The sequence below is a fragment of the Pongo abelii genome, chromosome Y, assembly GCF_028885655.2.
Source record: "Pongo abelii isolate AG06213 chromosome Y, NHGRI_mPonAbe1-v2.0_pri, whole genome shotgun sequence".
NCBI classification, from domain to species: Eukaryota; Metazoa; Chordata; class Mammalia; order Primates; family Hominidae; genus Pongo; species Pongo abelii.
The window spans coordinates 52,293,973-52,314,296 of NC_072009.2; the positions used below are offsets into that span (position 1 = coordinate 52,293,973).

The following is a 20,324-nucleotide window of genomic DNA, read 5'->3' on the forward strand; positions in this document are numbered from 1 at the left end:
CACAACAGTCCCCAGAGTGTGATGCTCCCCTTCCAGTGTCCATGTGATCTCATTGTTCAATACCCACCTATGAATGAGAATATGCAGTGTTTGGTTTTTTGTTCTTGCAATAGTTTACTGAGAATGATCATTTCCAATTTCAGCCATGTCCCTACAAAGGACATGAACTCATCATTTTTTATGGCTGCATAGTATTTCATGGTGTATATGTGCCACATTTTCTTAATCCATCTATCATTGTTGGACATTTGGGTTGGTTCCAAGTCTTTGCTATTGTGAATACTGCCACAATAAATATACATGTGCATATGTCTTCATAGCAGCGTGATTTACAGTCCTTTGGGTATATACCCAGTAATGAGTTGGCTGGGTCAAATGGTATTTCTAGTTCTACATCCCTGATGAATCACCACACTGACTTCCACAAGGGTTGAACTAGTTTACAGTCCCACCAACAGTGTAAAAGTATTCCTATTTCTCCACATCCTCTCCAGAATCTGTTGTTTCCTGACATTTTAATGATTGCCATTCTAACTGGTGTGAGATGGTATCTCATTGTGGTTTTGATTTGTATTTCTCTGATGGCCAGTGATGATGAGCATTTTTTCATGTGTCTTTTGGCTGCATAAATGTCTTCTTTTGAGAAGTGTCTGTTCATATCCTTTGCCTACTTTTTGATGGGGTTGTTTATTTTCTTCTTGTAAATTTGTTTGAATTCATTGTAGATTCTGGATATTAGTCCTTTGTCAGATGAGTAGGTTGCAAAAATTTACTCCCATTTTGTAGGTTGCCTGTTCACTCTGATGGTAGTTTCTTTTGCTGTGCAGAAGCTCTTTAGTGTAATTAGATCCCATTTGTCAATTTTGGCTTTTGTTGCCATTGCTTTTGGTGTTTTAGATATGAAGTCCTTACCCATGCCTATGTCCTGAATGGTAATGTCTAAGTTCTCTTCTAAGGTTTTTATGGTTTTTGGTCTAACGTTTAAGTCTGTAATCCCTCTTCAATTAATTTTTGTATAAAGTGTAAGGAACGGATCCAGTTTCAGCTTTCTATATATGGCTAGCCAGTCTTCCCTGCACCATTGATTAAATAGGGAATCGTTTCCCCATTGCTTGTTTTTCTCAGGTTTGTCAAAGATCAGATAGTTGTAGATATGCAGCATTATTTCTGAGGGCTCTCTTTTGTTCCATTGATCTATATCCCTGTTTTTATACTAGTACCATGCTGTTTTGGTTACTGTAGCCTTCTGGTATAGTTTGAAGTCAGGTAGCGTGATGCCTCCAGCTTAGTTCTTTTGGCTTAGTATTGGCTTGCCAATGTGGGCTCTTTGTTGGTTCCATATGAACTTTAAAGTAGTTTTTTCCAATTCTGCGAAGAAAGTCATTTGAAGCTTGATGGGGATGGCATTGAGTCTATAAAATACCTTGGGCAGTATGGCCATTTTCATGATATTTACTCTTCCTACCCATGAACATGGAATGTTCTTCCATTTGTTTGTATCCGCTTTTATTTCATTGAGCAGTGGTTTCTAGTTCTCCTTCAAGTGGTCCTTCACGTCCCTTGTAAGTTGGATTCCTAGGTATTTTATTCTCTTTGAAGCAGTTGTGAGTGGGAGTTCACTCATGATTTGGCTCTCTGTTTGTCTGTTATTGGTGTATAAGAATGCTTGTGATTTTTGTACACTGATTTTGTATCCTGAGACTTTGCTGAAGTTGCTTATCAGGTTAAGGAGATTTAGGGCTGAGACAAAGGGGTTTTCTAGATATACAATCATGTCATCTGCAAACAGGGACAATTTGACTTCTTCTTTTCTTAATCGAATACCCTTTATTTCCTTTTCCTGACTAATTGACCTGGACAGAACTTCCAGCACTAAATTGTATAAGAGTGGTGAGAGAGGGCATCCCTCTTTACTTCCAACTGTGTGGTCAATTTTGGAATAGGTGTGGTGCGGTGCTGAAACAAACTGATTTTGTGTCAGTTTTCAAAGGGAATGCTTCCAGTTTTTGCCCATTCGGTATGATATTGGCTTTGGGTTTGTCATAGATAGGTCTTATTATTTTGAGATACGTCCCATCAATACCTAATTTATTGAGCGTTTTTAAAATGAAGTGTTGTTGAATTTTGTAAAAGGCCTTTTCTGCATCTATTGAGATAATCATATGGTTTTTGTCTTTGGTTCTGTTTATATGCTGGATTACACTTATTGATTTGCATATATTGAACCATCCTTGCATCCCATGGATGAAGCCCACTTGATCATGGTGGATAAGCATTTTGATGTGTTGCTGGATTCGGTTTGCCAGTATTTTATTGAGGATTTTTGCATCAGTGTTCATCAAGGATATTGGTCTAAAATTCTCTTTTTTCGTTGTGTCTCTGCCAGGCTTTTGTATCAGGATGATGCTGGCCTCATAAAATGTGTTAGGGAGAATTCCCTCTTTTCTATTGATTGGAATAGTTTCAGAAAGAAAGGTACCGGTTCCTCATGTACCTGTGGTAGAATTCTGCTGTGAATCCATCTGGTCCTGGACTCTTTTTGATTGGTAAACTATTGACTATTGACACAATTTCAGAGCCTGTTATTAGTGTATTCAGAGATTCAACTTCTTCCTGTTTTAGTTTTCAGAGGGTGTATGTTTCAAGGAATTTATCCATTTCTTCTAGATTTTCTAGTTTATTTGCGTAGAGGTGTTTGTAGTATTCTCTGATGGTCATTTGTATTTCTGTGGGATCGGTGGTGATATCCACTTTATTATTTTTTATTGTGTCTGTTCGATTCTTCTCTTTTTTCATCTTTATTAGTCTTGCTAGCGGTCTATATATTTTGTTGATCCTTTCAAAAAACCAGCTTCTGGATTCGTTAGTTTTTTGAAGGATTTTTTGTGTCTCTATTTCCCACAGTTCTGCTCTGATTTTAGTTATTTCTTGCCTTCTGCTAGCTTTTGAATATGTTTGCCTTGCTTTTCTAGGTCTTTTAATTGTGATGTTAGGGGGTCAATTCTGGATCTTTCCTGTTTTCTCTTGTGGGCAATTCAGTGTTATACATTTCCCTCTACACACTGCTCTGAATGTGTCCCAGAGATTCTGGTATGTTGTGTCTTTTTTCTCATTGATTTCAAAGAACATCTTTATTTCTGCCTTCCTTTTATTATGTACCCAGTAGTCATTCAGGAGCAGGTTGTTTAGTTTTCATGTAGTTGAGTGGTTTTGAGTGGGTTTCTTAATCCTGAGTTCTAGTTTGATTGCACTGTGGTCTGAGAGACAGTTTGTTATAATTTCTGTTCTTTTACGTTTGCTGAGGAGAGCTTTACTTCCAACTATGTGGTCAATTTTGGAATAGGTGTGGTGTGGTGCTGAAAAAATGTATATTCTGTTGATTTGGTTTGGAGAGTTCTGTAGATGTCTATTAGGTCCACTTGGTGCAGAACTGAGTTCAATTCCTGGGTATCCTTGTTAACTTTCTGTCTTGTTGATCTGTCTAACGTGGACAGTGGGGTGTTAAAGTCCCCCGTTATTATTGTGTGGGAGTCTAAGTCACTTTGTAGGTCACTCAGGAATTACTTTATGAAACTGGGTGCTCCTCTGTTGAGTGCATACATATTTAGGATAGTTAGCTGTTCTTGTTGAATTGATCCCTTTCCATTATGTAATGGCCTTCTTTGTCTCTTTTGATCTTTGTTGGTTTTATTTCTATTTTATCAGAGACCAGGATTGCCACCCCTGCCTTTTTTTTGTTTTCCCTTTTCTTGGTAGATCTTCCTCCATCATTTAATTTTGAGCCTATGGGTGTCTCTGCACGTGAGATGGGTTTCCTGAATACAGCACACTGATGTGTCTTGATCCTTTATCCAATTTTCCAGTCTGTGTCTTTTAATTGGAGCATTTAGTCCATTTACATTTAAGGTTAATATTGTTATGTGTGAATTGGATCCTGTCATTATGATGCTAGCTGGTTATTTTGCTCATTAGTTGATGCAGTTTCTTCCTAGCCTTGATGGTCTTTACAGTTTGACATGATTTTGTAGTGGCTCATACCAGTTGTTCCTTTCCATGTTTAGTGTTTCCTTCAGGAGGTCTTTTAGATCAGTCCTGGTGGTAACAAAATCTCTCAGCATTTGCTTGTCTGTAAAGAATTTTGTTTCTCCTTCTTCTATGAAGTTTAGTTTGGCTGGATATGAAATTCTGGGTTGAAAATTCTTTTATTTAAGAATGTTGAATATTGGCCCCCACTCTCTTCTGGCTTGTAGAGTTTCTTCCGACAGATCTACTCTTAGTCTGATGGGCTTCCCCTTGTGGGTAACCCGACCTTTCTCTCTGGCTTCCCTCAAGTTATTAATTGTTAAAAGGTATTATTATAATGTGTATTTGAGAATACTGTATATAAATTTAATCTCCAGGTGAGGTAGAAGAGTAAAAGTTGCTTGTAGTGAAAATAATTTCTAGAAAGACATGGAAATGTACATTTTGCCTAGAGGTAAAGGATTTTCTTTAATTAACGAAAATAAAGCTATCTGTTTACTCAAATTGTGAAAATAGCTTTAAAAAAATTAATCTTGCAAAAGAAAACTCTGCACACCCAGGCACTAGATTGAAAAGGGTGTTAGGTTTTTTTCTGCCATTAAGCATTGAAGTGAAAACACAATAAAAATTTTTGGAAACATTAATCTTCTCTTCAGCAAATTTGTAGAAGGTTGTCAAAACGTTGTAACAAGTTTGTGAAAATCTCACCTCTTTGTCAATCTTTCTAAAGTGAAATATAATTTTACATAAGTTTTCATTAAGCTTAAGGTTAATATTGGGAGACAACTACAAGGGGAAAATTTGTCATTCTGAAAGAGATTATTACATAATATTGAAAGCTGATAAAAATTTTTCTGCCCTTTCAAACATTTCTACCAACTATATTTTGGCAAAAACAATGATTTATGGAAATCTGGATTTGGATATCATAACATTAAACGTCTTAATCCTCTAAAATATTTAGCAGGCTTCCCAGAATAAAATTGTAACCTCGAGGATGTGTTTTCTGAAACCTGTGTTTTGGATGCCTCATAGAGCCCCTGGGGCATAAAAAAAAAAAGTTAAACAGTATTATAAAACGTATTTTAACACATGTGATTTTGACGGTAATATTTTATTTTTTCAGAATATATTTTATTGAGTAATATTAACACAGGTCTCAAAACCACATTAGGTTTTTCATGTTCTTAATATCTGAATATGTGCTATCAATTTTAATTAAGGTGATTATGTTAAGCTGTTGTAAACCACAGAAGTAACCAAATGTCTTTGCCTATTCTGTTTCTAACCACACTAGATGTTTTGCCATGTACAGACATTTAATCTTTATCAAGAATAATGGCTTAAAATTAGCTGTAGAGCTTTACCAGCTGTTGTCAACTGTAGGTTTTTTTATAACAGGAAAATTTACAGAACTTAGGAATAGCTATAAATATTATAGGAACGCTTATAAATATCAAGTAGGACAAAAGTTAAAATAGATTAAACTAACAGAAGAATGAAGCAATCTCTTTAACTTTATTTTAGAACATTTCTAATTCTTGTTTTGTTTTTTGAAGTCAAGTGCACTTTCTTTTAAACTAGTTACAGCTTTTAACACTGTCGATTGGTATACTCCTGTTAAAAAAAAATTGGAACACACTTTTTTTCTCTATGCCTAGTTCCTCTAAAATTCGGAAAGTGTGTGTGATTATTCTTAACTTACAACAATATAACTGTTTTAATCAGTGCAACAAAAAATGTACTTTCATTTGCAACATAACCCAATAGAATAAGCTGGTTGATTTTCTAAGGCTTTGACTGGAAGAGTGTGCCTTCTTTAGTGAATTACATCTGACTTTTAGAACCAATAAAAGCCCTCTAAGAAACCCGGCCTTATGCTTTGTTTACGCAGTCCCAATACAGGTTTTCTAATCTGTGGTAAGAAAAAAAAAAGCCACTTCCTATCAGGCCTAGGAACCACATGCACTTGGAATCTCAAAAAATAGAGGAGTTCTTCCAAATAATATGTATCTAAGGGTGAAACCTATGGCTGGATTCAGCTTTATAATGTCCTATTTAAGATTCCTTGTAGAATAGAGATTCATGAAAGCCCATGAGGAAAGCCCATGTAAAGGTATTTCTCACAGCACTGAACAAAAATTTTCTGGCTAAGTGTAAGACAAGTCTGTTTTGCCAATGACTACAGTTTATCATGATTCATTCTTAACAACAATTAGGACTAGAAAAAAGATATGTGTCTCAAAGCCTGTCACACCCCTATCACCAATTTCTCACTTCATAAGTTATTTTTAATATTTTCTTACAATTTTAATTAACCCTTTTTATTTATTTATTTTTTCTGTCCACCAACTGGTGAGGTCCAGCTACAGTTCTTGGAAAACAGAAAGATATGAGTAATAGAGAAATCTAGAACAATATTCTAATTCTGGGAATGTATTCCACAAATATTTTCAGATAATAGAAGAAAATATGGTTCCTGTTACAGAATTTTTGCTTTGAAGGATCAAATCAAGAAAGCTAAATAAACCCAAGTCTCATGTAACAAAATCTTAACTGGTATAAATATAGCCACAATTATATGGGCATGTTAGCAGCCTTGAAGTATTTCAGTTGTTCTTACTCTCCTTGTCTAGTTGTGACATGCTTTTTCTAATAATCGAAACTGGTTTTCTTTTTTGCCTTAAGTCTATCACACCTTAAAATGTAATGCAAATTAAACCATGCATTAACATGTCTTTCTTCTACAAACTCTTAAACCAACCCTCAGTAGAATCCTACCTACTGTTTTCTACACAACACTCTTCTCCAGCAGAAAGCATCCGGAAAGACCAATACCCAATCTCCTAAGAGAAGTTAGAGTTTTCATTTCTGAGGGAAGACAAAGACAAGTTAGCTAGCTTTCCATATGAAAACAGCAAGGAAATGGTTTCTGGAAGACCCCCAATCAACAGGTAAGGGCCTGATTCCAACGTAATAATCAGACCAAAAAAAAGCGTAGGCACCAGTAAGGGATCTAACACAGAAGCTTGTGCCTGATAGCATGGCTGCAGCAACAGAAATAACAGAACTTTGAGTCCATTCAGATAAAATCTTGTACAATCCTCTCACTCATTCAGATGGGGGAACCAATGCCTGGCATAAGCATGCTGTTTTCTGTATACTTAGAGGGCTTTCCGAAAATAAAGTTTTTGTTTGTTTGTTTGTTTGTTTGTTTGTTTGTGGGCATAAACCCAGTGAGATGTAGTGGGTAATGGCTGAATATTTATTTTTGTATTTGACTGGTTGCTCAACCCATATGAATCATCATTTCAGTCCCTGATTATTCCTGAGTCAGCATCCCAGGACAAGCTTTTACTTTAGGTCCTGTGCCAAGCTAAGCAGTCTTTGCAAATTACCACTTCACACTGCTCCCAGGCAAAGTGCCTGGGTTAAGCTGTCTAATAGGTCCTGGGCCTGGGCAAAGCTAAGTCACACATTCTCCAAGACAGCTTGCAAACTAAGTACATATCTTTATTTTTTAGGCCATAAAAACCTTAAACCCCAGTGGACAACTTATTCAAGCTTCTATCTCTGCTGGCAGAGAGCTTGTTTTGCCAGTTATTTAAACTTTTGCTCCAAACAGTTTCCTTTGTCTACAATCCTTAATTTTCTTAAATGTAAAAGAAAAGACTCTTAGTGTTATCTGAAATGAAAGAAAGGCTGTTACATCCTGGTGCATTGTTAAAAGAACAATATTATCTGAACGTATGACATATTTTTGCAGCTTTCTTTTGATGTCAGGGTCTGTTTGACTAATAAACTTTTCTCTTAAGATTAACTTTATCTTAACTCAATAGGGAAGTAGGAACATGTATTTCACTAAAGCCTCTCTCAGGATTTTTAAAACGCCTCTATGATTTGTATGTCTTTTTAACCTATTATGAATAGTTTAGAGTAATTATGAAGTTTTGTACTGTTCACTAATAAGCCTTCCAGTAGGCTCACTAATATTTTTTCACTCTGATATAGGATCAATAAGATTCCAATCGAGTTATCAGCAGTTCTTCCTTTCCTATTATGAATAAGAATTCTGTTATCAGTTCAAGTTTTTTCCTTTCCACCCTCCCTTTTTCAAGATTTTGGAAAAGACATGTGGTTCATCCACGGATAAGTCTGCTATCTGTAAAGCTGCATGCTTTATGGCAACAGCTAGGGTTTGGATTAGGAGTAATGTATCATCTATTCAGGTATGATTAAGCACTTGAATTAGATTTTGAAATATCACTGTATGTCCACTGGTGTCGTCAGGGGACATTTGCTTAAGTTTTTCTTTTTTTTATCTAAGTCCCTACAATGAGAAGAAAATTTCTACTATACTAGCATCACATCTATGCAGTATTTTCTGATTTTCTGCAGGGGCAACAGTGAGGTTGGGGTTTCTTTAGTGGCACAAGAAGACAAGCTGATGAAAAGGCAATTGGAGATTCTAAATGAGGGTGGCATGTATGGCATTTAGAAGATATATTTGAGTGTTCCTCAGGGGCTTGTCTCTGACTTAATGAATTATCGCTTTGAAACTTGCCTGTTATCACTGCCAAGAGGGCAGAGTCAGTTTTACCATGCTTAGAAACATCTGAGTTTTCTCCCAAGTCAAAGCAAGGTTGAATAAAAAAAGAAAAAATCAAACTCTTTTCTTTGCCATCTGAAGAAAATATGTATCTGTTGAATAGTACTAAAATGAACACGTCCCTCAGAAAGCTAGGCATGTCTGTCCTGGAGTTGTTAGGGCTGTTGTGCCCTTGAGCAATAAATACATAAGTAAGCCACTTTCTTTCTTCAGAGTCTCACAGTCAATGAAATTTCCGCATTTCAGCAGTAATCTAGAGAGGTTCACACTGCAGACAGTTTGTGAACTTTCTAAAGAAATATAGAAAAAAATCTTCCTATTATCTTTTTCCCCCTTTTGAAATAGCCCTGACTGAATAGAAAGATAGGATATTCCTTGATTTTCCATTCCTCTTGTCTTTTCTGAGTCTGGTGACTGACATAGTTGTCCCTCATGGATGCAAGCTAAACCTTCACCCACAGTTCCAGAGGAGCTAGAGACCCGGACAAGTAACGTTTACCTGCACAGGCTTTAGCTCTCCACTGGTGACTCCTGGTTGATTTCTTAAGCCTACTCAACCCAGAAGATAACCAAAGTAACTTCGGAACCTAAAAAAAAAGATGGTACAGTCATTGGATTCTAGCAAGACACTTGTATAGAGTAAGAATTTTAATGCTATTTGTGGCTTCCCTTGCTATGGCTTAGAAAAAATATTGAAATTGCAGGAAACAAGATCGATTGACTTTGAAACATAAAATTCTCTGTTAGTTTAAATGTCATTGCTGCTGGAGGAAGAAGGTGTGCCTCAAAACAAGTAAAGCTTGTATGGCTGGCTTTCATAAGGCAGTACCTAGCTAAAGTGTGTCTCTCAAAGTCACCTTCTTTCTGATTATTGAAAGTGGAAATTTTCTGTTTACTAATAGGGCACAGAGCCTTATTACTGTTAGAGGGATATAGGAGAGAGAAGAGTTAAAAAACCAAGGGTTTTGTGCAAAGAACTGGCAAGGCTTCCACAGAGAGAAAAAACTCCTTTCACTAGGTTGCATTTTAAGATCTAAAATGTTCCATGAAAATGCTGAACCCCAGGTTTATATACTCAAAAGTTAGAAAAAGAAGGTTAATGCTCTATCACCTGTCCCCACAGTATGCGTCTCTGTAGAAAAAAGATGTGTCTCACAAACATACTCTTTAGATATATGTGGTTGTGTGGAGTTTTTAAAGAGAAATAAGCAGCCAATAAGAGAAATTTTATTTGAGTGTATGCCGTTCCCTAAGGTGACATGAATATCTATCATCAGTGGACAAAAAGATCCTTATCAAATAAAAATGTTTAGATCACAATTTTGAATTCTTCCTATTTGAAAGAAAAAAATCACAAAATAGCAACTCTTTGAATTATATTTCTAGTGACTGACTTTTACCAGTGAGCTTCCATCTCCAGATCGCAACATTGTATACAAAGAAGAAACAGGAGGGACATTAGCCACACAATGACAAAATATAAATAAATAAAATGCCACAGAAAAGCCTGAAATTTTTGGTGGCAACACTCTGATAGACTGTCAGAAACTGGAGTTAGTTTTGAGGTCCTCACATAACACCGTGATATAGTCTTATCCAGAAATCTTCAATTAACTTAGATATCCTTTCAGTCCTATGTGACAGCTGGATCCTCTGTGAAAGAAAATGGTTGGAACAGAGGCAACTTTTTCAACAGCAGAGGGTGAAAAGAGACTGCCATTGTGTCTCCCAACATCCCTTTCTCCTAAGCTTTGTAAGAATGGCAGGCAATCTATCGCATTTTACCTGGCACTTGCCCAGAGCTTTCTTTGCTCTTCAGAAATTAAAAAAAGAAAAAACAAACAACAAAAACAAACAAACAAAAACTGAGAACAAGGGGCAGATGTGAATGCAAATAGAGGACAAGCTGCAGATATGAATGTAAGTAGTTTGGAATTGCACTCCTACTCACCTTTTTTATTTAATGGATTCTCACTCTGTCACTTAAGCTGGAGTCCAGTTGCAAGATCTTGGGTAACCACAAGCTCCATCTCTGGGATTTATGCCACTCTCTTGCCTTAGCCTACCAAGTAGCTGTCACTACAGGTGCCCACCACCACATGCAGCTAATTTTTTGTATTTTTTATAGACTTCATGGGAGCTTCACCATGTTAGCCAGGATCATCTCAATCTCGATCTCCTTGTGATCTGCCCGCACTGGCCACCCACAGTGCTGTGATAACACGCATGAGCCACCATGCCCAGCTACTAGTGACCTTTTTAATTAAAGCCTTTCCCAGTCCATGAACCAAAAACAAACCTTGCTGTGCCCCTGTGAACCAAAATCTATCAGGTGACACACAGATTTTTTAATCTGAAGAAAATTAAATATTATGAATGCAAAAGGGGAGATGATAGCAAATGCGTAATATGTTAACTTCTGGTGGGGTAGAGTCAGTTGCCCACTCTGAGAAAGAGTCTGATATTTTTATGGAGTCAGAAGAAAGAAAATCTACTGACTAGTTTTGAAGAAAGCACTACTTATCTTTCCTGGGTCCTTGTGCCTGGAACTGTTAATAGCTGATGCAATGACTCAGCTTGGCTCAGGAACTTGACCCTGAGCCCCACAAGAGCTAAAGTGAAAGCATGGCCCAGGACCTTGGCATGGGACCAGAGGCTAAAATGATAATTTACAGAAATTTGGCTCAGGTCCTGAAGCGTGTTTAGTAACATAAGGTGCCCTTTGTAACACACTGTAGTCCAATATGGACATGTTCTGAAAAAGAGACTATTTCCTGGAAGCAATCTGGTTACACAAAAGACACAACATTTTAATGCGTGGTCTTGTTTTTTTATCTGAGTAGCTGTGGGCATGTCTTAAGCACACACACAAAAAAGTTGGGCTTTTAAAAAAAAATTATTTGCTTGCACCATGGGATTGTACAGGATTCTTAAAATTCTGTCTGCAGCCTGATAGTCCAGGCTGCTTCTCTGCCTGTGGAAATTTTCCCAATAATCCACCACAACTATGTAGCTTTTCTTTGTCAATACTATTGAAGACCTAGAAAGTTTCTGAGGGTCGAAGGCACATTCTTTGAAGTTTCCTATGTGCAAGGCTTTTTGACCCGTGAAGCACCCGACATCTTTGTAAATATTGTAAAATTGTACGTGCCTTCTTAGCAGTCATATCAGAAAAGCCCACAAGAAACAACTCACAAACATCAGAGAAATATTCTCCCTGGAAACAATCAAAACAAAATTTTCTTACTCCAGGTTTTCTCATCTTCTTGATGTAGAGAATCTTTTACTCACATCATCATCAACTTTTCCAGTTTTTACATCCAACCCTCCATGTTCCTTACTACTCCTATAGGAAATGCCCAATGAATGACGGGCCAGTAAAGTGCAAGTTTCTTTTTCATTACAGTGCCTTAAACAAATAAAGTAAGACCTGGGGAAGTTTTATGATACATCAATACATATATAGAGCCTTTCTAATATCTAGCCCTTTTTTTGGGGTCTTAAATGGGAAGACGTTATGTTATTGCTAAGCCAAAATCTTACTGTTTCTGACAAAAAGCCCTATAGTCAACAGAAAGATGCTGGGCCAAAACACATTTCTTCTATAACATGTCAAAGAGAGAAAAGCAGTCAAAGAGAGAAAGAGTGAAGAAAAGACAAGATTCTAATCTCCAGTAGAAAGAGAGACAGAGCCCTTTGAAAAACCTAATTTAAGCCATAGTGATCCCATAGATAAGAAAAAGAAAAAAAGAAAAGTAGAAGAAAAAAGAAAGCAGGACATTTGCCCTTTAGACATCCCAGATCTAAACCTTTCCCAAGCCTGGGCTGAGATGACGTCTTTGGGTCTTTGCATTTTCTGGCATTTCTTCTTTTCTGGATGATACTGCATTCTTCAGTGCCTACAGAAAAGAAAGCTTGTGGTATGCCTGATTCACCTAAAGATCTGCAGGGAATTGTCACCTGTACCAGCACCTGACCTGCTTTCCTCATCACAGATAACATGCAAAGCTGTGTGCAGTGGCTGGACTCAACCAACACTCACTCACGCATCTGCCTCCATTCTGTGCCTGGCACATCCATAGCAAACTGAAACCTAAGCCCATAGTTGCAGTTGAGTGCAGGCTGTAAGATGGGTGTGTAAAATTAGACAAGCAGGCTCAAGGGAAACTTGCACACGGGTGACATCATCCACAGAGATTGTTGGCTGGTGAAGCGACACCCTAGAGATCTTGTGACAAAGATGACATTCATCACCAGTGGCCAGTGGATTATTCAATTATGCCTATGTAATGGAGCCTCGATAAAAATCAGCAAGACAGTATTCATAGAGCTTTTGGGTAACTGAACACATGCAGTGTTCTAGAAATTTTTGTGCTCATAAAAAGAGACACTGATAATTTTAAAGGCCATACAGAGTGTAGGTGTCTTTGTTTTGAAAGAAGTTTCTGCCTTTAATAATGTGTCCAGAATTTTAACTTATTAACTAGAGCACACTCTAAGGTAACATAAATCTGCACATTACAAACATTAGAACCTGGATATTTCCACAAAAATGATTCCATAATTCACCAGTACGGTGCAACAAGTTTTACTAAAGTTTTATTCTCTAAAGAGAGATAAAGTTTTCTTTTGTCAACTGGGTAAGAACTAGACATTTATAAAGGAAAATAAAATCAAGTGATACCTCACCACAAATTCTAGTCATATGTTCAGTTTAGGAGAATGATCTCCAGTGAATTTTGTGCCAGAAATATTTATTCTAAAAGAAAAGTCTTTTAATTTATAATTGTGTGTCTCTGAAGTGCCTGTGCCACTGTAAAGTCAAGGGCACCATCTCATACCGTTTTGTGTCCTTCTGGGATGGAAGCTGAGGCTGCCTTATAACCCAGTAGAGGTATTCTAGCATGTAAAAGTAAGAAAAATCAACATTATTACATGATTCTCTGTCAAAAACATCCAATAAATCACAACTCTGGTCTTATATATAGTAGTAGCCATAGATACACATTAGGGCTTCCAAGAAGAATCTAGTACCCAACAGTCTGCTTTTATATTTGGGCTTATGTGAGCGTAAAATAACCACATCTGGGCAAACAAGCTGTTTTATTACTTCTTTTAAAGCTGCAGTGCTCAAAAATGATGTAATAATTTAAATACCTGGCTTGGGCATTTCCGGTTGTGTTTCCAAGCCTTAGCTATGGGTGAAACTGTTTTGGGCTATGAAGATGGATTAGGGCATCTTGCAACTCATGATGCATTTGGTTCAGCTTAGTTCTCGTGTCCTGAGCAGTCAGACTGACAACTAAAACTCATCAGTTTTATTTTCAACATACTTTAACATGGATTCTGTCCCTTGGGCTGAGCTCCAGATCTTCCTCAGCACCTCACACTCTCTCTCATTGGCCTGTTCCAACTCCAACTTAATATTAGAGTGAACAAGGGCCTTAGATTCTTCCAGTACAATTTGATTATATGAGGCAAGCTCCTTAATTTGAATCATAACCTCTTGGGTGAAAGTTCCACTCAAAAATAACTGAGAGACCAGGCCTTTGGCACATGCCTCCCGTGCTGTCAGCTTTCGCCCAGCAAATAACATTTCATTGGCAGATGCTTTACCCATCATTTTTTGAAATGTAATAGTTGAACAGCCATCTGGACTCTGTCCAAAGGTCATATAAGGGGTTTGGAACCAAGCCTTTTCATTAGCCCACACGAGATCACAAAGGGGCAGGATGGATGCACCTAGTCCAATGGCAGGGCCATTGACTGATACAACAATAGGCTTTTTAAATTGAATAAAAGTATTCACAAAGTTCTTGATGGTATCCACCATTTCAAGGCTTGCTCTGTTTCTGTCGTTCCTTAAGCGCTTCACAAAGTACCCAAAATCAAGACCGCAGCAAAAGACACTTCCAGCTGCACTGAACAGCACGAGCTTGCTGTCATCCACAGCAGCGTTATTAAGAGCATTAACTATTTCTTTAATTACTTCTGTATTCAGTGCATTTCTTTCTGTGGATCTAGTTGATAGCACTATCTGGGTGAATCCATCCTCTTTCTTCACTACAATGTCTCTGTATGTGCTGGCACTTTCTGTTAGCTTTATGGTAAAGTACATCTTCTTGATAAAAGGCTGGTCTCTGCTGTCATCAGTAATATTTCTTTGCCCACCTTTCACTCTTGGAACTGAGGTATGCATGTCTGTTGTTCCATTGGCTGCTAATGGGTCTACTAATACCACTATACCTTTTTGGGTAGCTGAACCTGTGGCCATTGAAGCGGTAACTGAGCCAGACATCTGCGACATTGGTGGGTGTATCTGAGTCTTGTTCTCTACGCCAGGCTGTTCTGCACCAGGACGTGACAAAGGGTCCTGGAGGAGTTTCCCTTCTGTCACCTCGAAGACCACCGTGTCCTGCTGATCTGCTGCAATAGGGTACAGTTTCTCAAGTTTCTGAAAGCCACTCACAGTTTTCTTGTCGTTAAAGGGGCTTTTAGGTGCAAGGGTCTTGATAGTTGAATTTATTTTCTCCATATTCTGTGTGTCGGAGAAAAGTGAAGCTGCCTTTCTCCTAACGATCTTGCTGGCAGCAAATAACTTGCTGTTTTTGGATCTGTGGTGTCTATCCGTCACTTGCGTTTTAGGAGAGTTCTTAGAATAGCTCGCTTTTGTAGATCTAGAAGTTCTTCTTCTGGCATTGTTTGTAAAAATTCTACTGGTTCTAGTCCATGTCAGTTTTTTCTGTTTTTCAGTCTGTCGTCTATTAAAATCAAGTATACATTTTTCACAGTTCCTGAGGTGCTGCTCTGGTTCCCAAGTGTCATCCTGTTGGTCGTAACCTTTCCACCGAATCAAATACTCTGTATTCCCGTTTTTGTCTCGTCTTTTGTCAACAATACTTTCAACCTCAAACTCCTGGGAAGCGATGAGGAAAGACACAGGATTGGAGCAGTTGCTGTGCCAACTTTGTTTCAATTGTGTCTCCACATAGCCACTCCTTTCTGCCTCCAGTTCTTCACCAGGTTCTGCATATGGATGAACCTCTTCTGTTTCGTCACCACTGGTGTAGTGAAAATTGTGTGAAATAGCGGCTATGCTATGGTACATGATAGCTTGCTCAGTAGCCTCAGGTGAGAGTAGGTAAATCCACAGCCACAACCTTCTGTTGTAGAACAGAAAGCTTTCTTTCTGCTTGTTACTCTTTTGTGTTTGTTTGTTTAATTGTGGTTGCTATGACGATTGTATGGAAGATTCTATTCTTCTAACATTTTTAAAGTTACACTAGCTTGTCTTCAGTAACATATAAAACCTTCACTCCTGTATAATGTACCTCCACTATTTCACTTATTGAGTCCTCAAAATTATACCTTTATTCAGTTTATGTCAAAAACACAAATTAGAGGTAGTTTTTTTATTAAATATATTTGTGTTTTAAGGTACGTGGAGAACAACTTGTGGAAGTGCATGTTGTTAATTGTTTTTTTTTTTCTTTTTGAGATGGAGTCTCACCCTGTCACCCAGGCTGGAGCTCAGTGGTGCTATCTTGGCTCATTGAAAGCTCCATCTCCCGGATTCATGCCATTCTCCTGTGTCAGCCTCCCAAGTAGCTGAGACTACAGGCGCCTGCCACCTTGCCTGTCGAATTTTTTGTACTTTTAGGAGAGACTGGGTTTCACCGTGTTAGCCAGGATTGTCTCGATCTCCTGACCTCGTGATCCACACACCTCAACCTCCCAAAGTGCTGGGATTACAGGTATGAGCCACCGTGCCTGGCCAAATATTATATCTTATATATTTGTACATGTATTTATCTTTACCTTAACCTTTGTTTGTTCATACTGCTTTTGAATGTCTGTCCATTCTGCCCTGAAGTACTCCATGAGACATTTCTTAAAGGGTAGTCTACTTGTAAAGGGTGCCAGCTTTTGTGTGGGAATGTCATAATGTGTCGCTCACCTTCGATGGACAATTTGGTGGATTATAAGGTTTAGGTTTGACAGTTTTTTCTGACATCACTTGGAACATATTAGTCTACTACGTTCTATCATCTTAGTTTTCAGGTGAGTAATCTACTGCTTTTCAGTGGTTTTTCAGATAAGCGATTCACTGGCTATTTTTAGGGTCCCTTTTACATGACTAGCTACTTCCTCTCCTTCCTTTGAAAATCCTCAGGATTCCCTTTGTATTTGTTTTAGACAGTTTAATTATCAGGTAAGTTTTAGTTTGTTTCTTCGAGTTTTTTTTACTTGAAGTCTGTTGAGCTACTTGGGTGCTTATTTATTGTCTTAAATTGTTGCATTCTTTATGACTATTTTGTTAAATAGTCTCCATGATCTTTTGTCTCTTCCTTCGAACTTCCAAAATGCATATGTATGGCTCCTTGATGGTGTCCCTCAGGTTTCTAGGCCATATCAATCTGCCTTGCCCCTTTTCAGACTCTGTTGGTGACCAATATATGGTTGACTGCCCCCAAGGGTGGGTATCACAGTGTGGGGACAGTTTGTCAGTTGGTCTCACAAGGCTGATGCATCCCATAGCTCAATTCCCAGACTTAAATCATTGTGGTCTCATTAGCCCACTACAATCTAGAAATCTCTAAATGTGAGGTATCACACAGAGTTCTTTGTCTCATGGCCAAGAAAATTAAAGAGGACAGATGCAAAAAGGTTGAATCAAAACTTTTAAAAGTGAAAGTAAAAAAACTCCTCACAGTGGGGGTGGAATGTGATTGGTTTACCTACTATAAGACTGTGCTTTACAGTTTCTAAAGGCAGAGAAGTAAAGGAATGTACTTAGTGTTCTTGGGGTAAGCGTTATTTGGCTTGGCCCTGAAACTTGGCCTTGGATTCACCTGGAGCTGAAGTCATGATTTGTAGAAGCTACAAGTCTCAGCCTTGGAACTTGGCCCTGGACCAAGAAAGGAGCTGAAGTGACAGCTTGGCCTGAGACCTTGGGCTGGGACCAATCAAAGGATGAAGTAATGTCTCATGGTCACAATAATTAAGGAGGCTGGATGTTGCAAAGTTCAAGTAGGATCTAAAGTAACACAACAGCCATCTGGACTCTGTCCAGATGTCATATAAGGGGTTTGAAACCAAGCCTTTGCATTAGTTCGGAAGAAATCACAAAGAGGCAGTGTGGATGCACCTATTCCAAAGGATGGGCCACTGACTGATACAAAAATAGGCTTTTAAAATTGATTGAAATTGTTCACAAATTTCTTGATGGTGTTCACCATTTCAAGGCTTGTTCTGTTTCTGTCCTTTAAATACTTCAGAAAGTACCCAAAATCGAGGCCACAGCAAAGGACACTTCCACGTGCACTGAACAGCACAAGCTTCCTCCCACCCACAGCAGTCCTATTCAGAGCATTAACCATTTCTTTAATTACTTCTATATTCAGTGCATTTTTTTATGTCGATCTAGTTTATAGCAACATCTGGGTGAATCTGTACTCTTTCTTCACGGCAATATATCTGTATGTGCTGACATTTTCTGTTAGCCCTCTGGTGAATTACATCTTCTTGATAAAAGGCTGGTCTCTGCCATTGTCAGTAAAATTTCTTTGCCCATCTTTCACTCTTGCAGCTGATGTATGCATGTCTGTTTCTCCATTGGCTGCTAATAGGCCCATTAATACCACTATACCTTTTTTGGTAGCTGAGTCTGCAACCATGGAAGCAGTAACTGAGCCAGACTTCTGAGAAAATAGTGGGTGAATCTGGGTCTTGTTCTCTATTCCACACTATCCTGCCCTGGGATCTGATAAAGCCCTGATGAGCATCCCTTCCCCCTCCTTGAAGACCACTGTATCCTGCTGATCTGCTGCAATAGGGTCCAGATTCTTGAGTTTCTGAATGCCACTCACTGTGTTCTTGTTGTGAATAGGGCTGTAAGGGGCAAGTGTCTTTCTTGATAGTTGAATATAGTAGCTCCATATTCTTTGGGTCGGACAGGTGTGACCCTGGATTACTGCCAACATTCTGGCTGGCAGCTCATAACTGGCTGCTTTTGAATTTGTGGTGTTGGTCAGACACTAGAGTTTTAGGAGCATTCTTAGAAAAGTTGGGCTTGGTAGATATAGAAGTTCATCTTCTGGTATTGTTTGAAAAACTTCTAGTTGTTCTGGTCCATGCCACTTTTTTATTTTTTCTGTTTTTTAGTCTGTCATCTGTTAAAGTCATATATACATTTTTCCCCAGTGCTGCTCTAGTTCCCAAGTGTCATACTGTTTCTTCCTAATCTTTCCATCACCAAATTTTATTTATTTTTCTTTTTTTTAGACAAAGTCTTGAGCTATCACTCAGGTGGGAGTACAGTGGCACAGTTGCACAATCTCAGCTCACTGCAACCTCCGCATCCTGTGTTCATGTGATTCTCCTGTCTCAGCCTCCTGAGTAGATGAGATTACAGGGGCCTGCCACCACACCTGGCTAACTTTATGATTTTTAGTAGAAACAGGGTTTCACTGTATTAGCCAGGATGGTCTCAATCTCCTGAACTCGTGATCTGCCCGCCCCAGCCTTGCAAAGTGCTGGGATTACAGGTTGACACCTGTAATCCACTTCTTTCTGCCTCCAGTTCTTCACCAGGTTCTGCATATGGATGAGCCTATTCTATTTCATCGCCACTGGTGTAATGAAAATTGTTTGAAATAGCAGCTATACCATGTGCTTTAGGCTCTCCACACTTACGCCCTGGTGGGACAGCTTGGGCTTTGTCTCATGGTACATGATAGCTGGCTTGGTAGCCTCAAATGAGAGTAGCTAAATCCACATCTCCTACTTTCTGGCATGGTACAGAAAGCTTTATACCTGCCTGTTATTCTTTTTCTTTTTTAATTGTCATTGATACTGTGATTACATTGAATATTCTAAAGCTATTCCACTTTTAAGGTTATACTAGCTTACTTTCAGTAACACACAAATCCCTTAACTCTGTATAGCTTCACCCCAATGATTTCCTTATTGAGTTCTCAAAATCATACCTTTATGTATTGTAGGTCAAAAACACAAGTTAGTTATAGTATTTTTATTAAATATATTTGTGTTTTAAATTACACGGGAAACAAATTGTGGAGGTGTGCGCTGTTATTCTTTATGTTTTATAGTATCTTATATGTTTATCTTTACCGTAATATATATTCATTCATACTGCTCTTTATTGTCTGTTCGTTTTACTGTGAAGTATCCCATAAGGCATTTTTTAAAAGGATAGTCTACTGGTAAAATGTCCCAGCTTTTATCTGGAAATGTCATGATTTCTCCCTCACTTATAAGGGACAATGTTTTGAACATCAGATTTCTGTTCAAAAGTTTCTTCTTACATCATTTGCAATACGTTAATCTATTGCTTTCTGTCCTCTGAGTTTTCAGATAAGATTGCTGATTAATTTTGAGGGTTCTTGGAACATTACTGACCACTTCTTTTGTTGCTTTCAAGATTTTCTCTATCTTTCTGTCAAAGGGTTTAATTATCATATAATTTGAGTTTGTTTCTTTGAGTTTCTCTTACTTGGAGTCTGTTGCGTTTGACATTCTTTACCATTATTGTCTCTATATAGTCTTCCTGATTCTTTTTGTCACCCTTTGAAATTCCAGTATGTGTAATATGGCTGCTTGATAGTGTTCCACAGCATTTTAGGCTTTGTTCTCATTACTTTACTTTTTTATCTATCATTTCCTAACTTAA

At 38.1% G+C, this 20,324-nt stretch overlaps 1 protein-coding gene across 1 annotated transcript; it reads right to left on the reverse strand.

Annotated features, from left to right (window-relative positions):
* Window positions 1-13,716: 13,716 nt before the first annotated feature.
* On the reverse strand, window positions 13,717-15,740 carry LOC129053357 (testis-specific chromodomain protein Y 1-like). The gene has a single exon (XM_054545389.2). It carries the CDS (start codon window positions 15,738-15,740, stop codon window positions 13,935-13,937), a length of 1,806 nt encoding a protein of 601 aa, XP_054401364.1. The 3' UTR covers window positions 13,717-13,934.
* Window positions 15,741-20,324: the final 4,584 nt, after the last annotated feature.